At 37.1% G+C, this 6,071-nt stretch overlaps 2 protein-coding genes across 7 annotated transcripts; one reads left to right on the top strand and one right to left on the bottom strand.

The window, feature by feature from the left end:
• Nucleotides 1-865: 865 nt before the first annotated feature.
• Nucleotides 866-1,560, top strand: LOC131157167 (uncharacterized). The gene has a single exon (XM_058111118.1). The coding sequence runs from the start codon at nt 1,041-1,043 to the stop codon at nt 1,413-1,415; it is 375 nt and encodes a 124-aa protein (XP_057967101.1). The 5' UTR covers nt 866-1,040; the 3' UTR covers nt 1,416-1,560.
• A 147-nt stretch (nt 1,561-1,707) lies between these two features.
• Nucleotides 1,708-5,311, bottom strand: LOC131157166 (replication protein A 70 kDa DNA-binding subunit A). 6 transcript variants are annotated; one of them, XM_058111116.1, is made up of 4 exons: nt 4,949-5,311; nt 4,523-4,598; nt 4,134-4,427; nt 1,708-3,609 (listed from the first exon to the last, which is right to left on the bottom strand). In XM_058111116.1, the coding sequence occupies exons 3-4, from the start codon at nt 4,391-4,393 to the stop codon at nt 1,995-1,997; spliced, it is 1,875 nt and encodes a 624-aa protein (XP_057967099.1). In that variant the 5' UTR covers nt 4,394-4,427; nt 4,523-4,598; nt 4,949-5,311; the 3' UTR covers nt 1,708-1,994. The 6 variants fall into 6 exon arrangements, with proteins under 6 accessions (XP_057967099.1, XP_057967097.1, XP_057967095.1 ...); XM_058111114.1 differs by having other exon boundaries at nt 4,541-4,598; XM_058111112.1 differs by lacking the exon at nt 4,523-4,598 and having other exon boundaries at nt 4,949-5,202.
• Between the last annotated feature and the right edge of the window lie 760 nt (nt 5,312-6,071).

Raw genomic sequence — 6,071 nt, 5'->3', positions numbered from 1 at the left:
CGTGGAGAGGCGGTGCTCTTACCTAGTAAAGGAGTGTGTAATGGTGTTGTTTCGCCCGGAAAGGAACCGATTTAGTGAAATCCTTTGGTGGTTTACCAAAGGCGAAGACGTAGGTTAGGGATAAGCCGAACCTCGTAAAAATCCCGGTGTCACTCTCTTTCCCTTTACTCTCTTTAATTTTCAGCAAACATATAAACTGCGTGAATGATTTAATTTTCATAATCATATAAACTACGAAATTTGAAAATTAAATAAATTAAAATTTAATTTATTTTTGGGCTTGCGAAAACCGAAAAGGAGTACGTTGGTTGATCAATAAATTTACGGAAACCATAAGGGAGTACGTTGATTGGTCAACACCCTAAAACCTATTAATTGAATGTTTATTTGAAATCTGAATTTTAAAAAGAATGTGGATGTTATATTGATTATTATATTGAGAAAGCTAATACATTCACTAGAGGACTTGAATCAAAATTCATATATACACAGGGTTGCATACAATCAAGTTGAGAATTGCCAAAAGAATTGCATAGTATATAATGATTGAAAATTGTGTGGTTGTTTGATCGGTTACTTATTTGTAGTCGATTGATTTGATTGATTAAGTTTTGTGGTTGTGAATTAAATAAGAATTAAGCATTTGTTGTATATATATATATAAACTATTCATGAGTAATATTACAAAACTCAAACTCAAAACTTACTAGATTATGTGAATTGTTTGAGCTCAACTCAAACTCCAACAGTCAAAGAGACTGCTCTACTCATTTACCATCCATACCCCTGGGGTAACAATCCCTTGAGAACATGTCCTTGTGGGGTTCAATAAGAGGGGATAACCTTATCGACCAAACCCACATGGAGAAGCCTCCACGTAGGACAGAGAAGGAAATGACACTGCCCATTTGATATCTCAATTTTCCACCTCTCATCCCCACTATCCCTGCCCATATCAACACTGTCCGCACAATCTAACACAGAAAAAAAAAATACTCACAGAAACAAGCAGTTGGATCAGAGAGACGCAGAGACCAAAAATGGCTTCCACTTCTGCAATTTCCATGGCGATGCCAATAACTTACGCAAGGCAAAAGAGTGCTGTGAGCTCAGATGCCTTCTTCAAGCCTCTACCAATGAAGAAGCCTTCAACTTCAAGCGCAGCGGGGGCATCAAAATCCAGTGGAAGACATGCAGTCCAGGCTTCTCTGAAGGAGAAGGCAGTCACCGGATTGACAGCGGCGGCACTGACTGCTTCGATGGTGGTTCCGGAGGTGGCCGAAGCAGCCGAGTCAGGGATTACACCATCCCTTAAGAACTTCTTGCTCAGCATTGTGGCTGGAGGAGTTGTGCTTGCTGCCATTGTTGGTGCTGTGATTGGTGTTGCCAATTTCGACCCTGTCAAGAGGAGCTGAGGGAAGAAATTTATGGGAATGTTGGGTTTTTCACCTCTCTTTTTGTTGCCCTCTTCTTGATGTATCAGTCTGGTGGTTTCCGCAACGATGTTTGTATTATGTTTGTAATCTATTTTAAGTTCATTTGCATTAATTTTGCCAGAAACAAGTGAATCCCAAAATTTCAATTTCCATTAGAAATGCTACATAATTCTCCAGTGGCAAATTCAGCATTAATTATTGCTTGCGTTGTAAATCAGAATCGAAGATGGATCAGTTTCAACATATACCAAGTGGAACACAGGCCATCCAGTTTGAATTTGAAATAGGAGAAAAATATGAAATTCAAATAGTACGAAGAATTACAACAAACTACAGCTTGCGTGAATACAATATCAATGAGACGACGAAAATTATTTGTTGAATCACTAACAAAATTTTGCGTCACCCTGTGTGCCAAGTAGTAATTCTATACGCGAACCTGAAAATTATTTGTAGAATCGCTAACAATATTTTGTGTCACTCTGTGTGCCAAGTGGTAATTCTATAAGCGAACCAAAGCTACAAAAAATTGGACCCTTTACTGCGGTTCATGATCATTCAATATTGCCTATTTTTCGGAATCAAATTAAGCAGAAATCCGCTCTCTGCAGAATAATTCACCTTCTCTGCCTTAACAACGGTGATCTTCACCCGCTGTTCCTCACCATACATTTCCTCTTTGATTTTAAGTCTGAAGAGATAATCTTTAAAGAGTCTGCTTTGGATAATATCACCGAACCTGATCTCATCCTGTTCTTCATATTTCAAGTCATACAACTCTTTTGCTGAGCAACCTAAGATCTCTTCTCCGCATTCCTGGAAAGCTGTAACCCAAGTCAATCCTGTGTGATCTTGAACTTGAGCTTGAAGAAGATACCGGTAATCACAAACATCAAATTCTTGATTGCACCTATCGCATTGCCATCTCGTGTTTCCGGACTTTGTCACTTTCTTATTACACTGTATATCTCCAATCATCAGTGGACAGGCAGTGTAACAAAAAGTATCTGTCTTGATGAAAGATATGGTTGCCTTAACAGTGATCCAGTCTGGTTTATCTGATCTTCCAAGACCTTCATCTTTGATCTGAGACACAGTTTTACGTATCTCATTCCTAGGTCCACCAGGCATAACATCTCTGGAGATGGATTGAGATGCAGTGTTTTTTCCCTCATGGTCGAACCAGTCTCTCAACCTCTGAGCTTCTTGAAAATCTGGATTAATGAAAAGCTGGGTGGTAGAAATTGTTCCAATAGATTTCCCAGTGAAGTCACTAACTTTCCCGGATTTAACAGCTAAAACAGGGAAATCCCCAGAATCAAGCATCTCTTGCAGCTGCTGACCTTCCCTGTTGCAGAAGTCGCCCCACAAGGTTAGCTCAACACTTCGACCAGATCCATCCTTTATATTCAGAATTCTTCTCTGAGTTTCCGTACCATTTTTTCGCAAGATAGGGACTGAAGGATTCACAGATATTACAATGGCAATGATATCAATAATGGAATTGTTATCAGCATTCTCAATTTCACTGATAGGTCTAAAGGAGAACAGCTGCTTCGGTATAGAACCATCCTCATCCTGGCAAAGCTCTACATTTGAAGTTGCCTCCAAAAAGATCTCCCATTCGTTCTTAAGATGGTTGAAGTTCTTCTGGGCAGGTTTCAAGTTACCCTTTGATATCATATAAACTTTGCCAACCTCAATACTCTCATAGAATCTGTCAACAACAGCATTAAAGCAGGTAACTCGAATTTCACCTCCATCCAAATCGAGTAGATCAAAGGAGAAGACCTTCCCATCCCCCCTAGCATTGTTGTAGCGGCGGAGATCTCCTTTTACGGTTACTCTTGCCTTGATAGCCCACCTTCCTTGATAAGGATTTAATGCAGCAATTGGGATTATGCGTGCTGGTGCCTCGTTCTTCAAAATTGGCCCATGATTTCTGTAATTTGGTGGTGGTTGATATGAAGGTTGAACAGTTGGGCGAAAACTCTGCATTTTGTTTCCAGACGTTTTCAAACTCGAATTACCATTGCTGGTGCTCCCTGCATGCTCCAAGTTGCACCCCTGAACTGCTTTTGGAGCAGTAGTATCAGACTCGGTAAACATTTTCGGGTTTCCTATTATTTCGCAGTCTGGTATTATTGTTTCCATGTTCAGCACAACAATAATCCTGCTCAAAGCACAGCATAAATTTACTCAAGAAATTAACATAGAAAGATAACATATAAAGATATCGGAATGTCAAAAGAAGGTCTGCAGCTAAAATGATGAGCCGCAAACAATTGGTGATCATTACCACTGTTTATAGCTCAAGATGACCTATCCAACTTTTAGCAGAATCTTTAAACCATGATTACACGAATTTAAACCTTCACGAAACAAATTGAAGTAACCAAAATAAAAAAAAAAAACATGTTGCCACCAAGAAGAGCATGACTACTAGCTAAGATTTTATATCCCACCACTCTCAACTTGTGCCGTGAATCTCGAAACTAGCAAAACAGGTCACAAATAGTTTTCCCCAATCTCAGACGGTTTTGATAATGATAATGATAATGATCTCCAAATTTTATTCAAGTTGCATCGAACTCCTTACATTACGACTAAGAAATTTGTTGTTCCTAGCGAACAAACTAACAATTGCCTTCACCAACCTAAAGACCATCAATTAGGGAGGGGGAAGAGGCAGCTTACTTGCGATTCTGAACTGTGCTGCATATGTACTCGATCAATTGAACCACCGATCCTTTCCGAACTCCCCCGCTCTTAACTCGATCATTGAGCTGAGTCGCCAGCATCGCATGCTGAGTCAATACGGCATCGGAGAGCAGAAATCTGTACCTCTCTTGCGTGCTCCCTATGAGCTTAATGTCCAATACCTGCACTAGCGGCTTCGCATTCACATCGCCGGCGTTGATCGCAGCGATTGCATTCGGCGTCAGATTCACCGGCATCCTTCAAATTTCGCAATAATGAGCTGAAAACGCCCTATAAAATAAAGAAACAAAGAGATTTCAGCCTTTTAAACTGTGCAAAATTAAGGTACTTGGAGGATTATGACATTCTCAATGACGAAAACGTACAAAACAAGAGATCCGAACCAAGTATTTCACACTAAGCCGAATTAGAGACGAGCTCACGACAAGTGAGCTGAAAGCCCTAGAAAATGGAGAAACAAAAAAATTTCAACCTCTTGAAGTCCGCAAACTTAAACGAATTCGAGGCTTTTGAGAATTCACAACAGTGAAAACGTTGAAATGATGAAGATATCAGAAAATCTGATCGAAGATTTCACAAACTAAGGTGAATTAGAGTCAAATTCAGAGCATGCGAGATGAAAACCCTAGTAAAATCCAAAGAAAAATTGAAGGTTCAAAGTTTTTACGTATATATATATATATATATATATATATATATATATATATATATATCCTGATCCAAGTAGTTTTCAAATTAAGCCGAATAGGATTGGAAATCTTCTAATCTTCAAGGAGAAAAGGAGCTCTGACCTGCAAGATTATTGGGCGAACTGCAGCGCGGAACTCTGCGCCACGAAGCCGAGGCTTTTTTGATTTAAAACTATTTCCATTTAAAGGTTTGGAAAGTTCTTCTTCTTTTAAAAAGAATGAGATATCTGAAAAATATAAATTTTTCACCAAAAATAATATGGAAAATTCCTTTAAGTTTTTAATTATTATTTCCACACGACTTAATTCAAGTTGGAGTGCTGGGAAAGATACTTGGACGCCACTGGAACTCATTCAACTCTAGGCCTTTTTTTTGTAATAAAAGAGTCCAGAAATTAGAAACTTTAAAAAAAAAAAAAATTAAGACTATATGATCAAATCTTGGAAGGGTAACATGTACATCCCTCCCTATTTTTAAGAAGCAATTATTTTATACAAAAATTATTTTATATATCAGTTTATCTCAGCCTCGTAATTGAGTTAGGGATACTTCACCTCGTAAGTAGGAATCAGTTTGGCTCAGTCTAATAATTAAGCTGGGGGGGGGGGGGGGTCCCCACTCCGTAAGGAGGAACGAGTTTGGCTGAGTCTGGGTACTTGAGTTAGGTAGGCACCAACCTGTAAGATATCATGGTTTGGCTTTGTTCGTAAGTGTACGTTCAAACTCATTCATTATGAATTTTATAACTATTTTTTACTTTCTATTTTTATATCTGTATAGTAAAGAAATAGACTATAAAAATATATTTGAGTTTACATCATCAACTTTATATTTCTATTACACCATTTTTTAACTATTTGCATAAAAATTGAAAAACAGGTTTTATGATAATTATTTTTTTGGCAATATGCTATTATAACTTCTTCTTTTTTTTTTTTGTCTAGAATTAGCTTTTTGGATTAAATAATTCTTCTTACACATGTTTTTAATTAAAGTTAAAATAAAATAATCATATGAATTCAAAATTAATTAAAATAAACTATTTGAAATTTTTTAAAAAATATTTTAAAAATAATAAAGGTCATTAGTAAAATATTTTTAGTATTTTCAATTATCATGTACAATAAGACTGTTCTTGTGAAGTAAATTTTGAAGTATAATAATTAAGTACAATAATTATAATATTTTTTAAAATTTTTGTTACAATATTTTTAAATTGTATCA

This window comes from Malania oleifera, chromosome 6 (genome assembly GCF_029873635.1).
Source record: "Malania oleifera isolate guangnan ecotype guangnan chromosome 6, ASM2987363v1, whole genome shotgun sequence".
Taxonomy (NCBI): domain Eukaryota; kingdom Viridiplantae; phylum Streptophyta; class Magnoliopsida; order Santalales; family Ximeniaceae; genus Malania; species Malania oleifera.
Note: the sequence above shows the minus strand (reverse complement) of the source record. Positions and strands in the feature narration are given on the sequence as shown.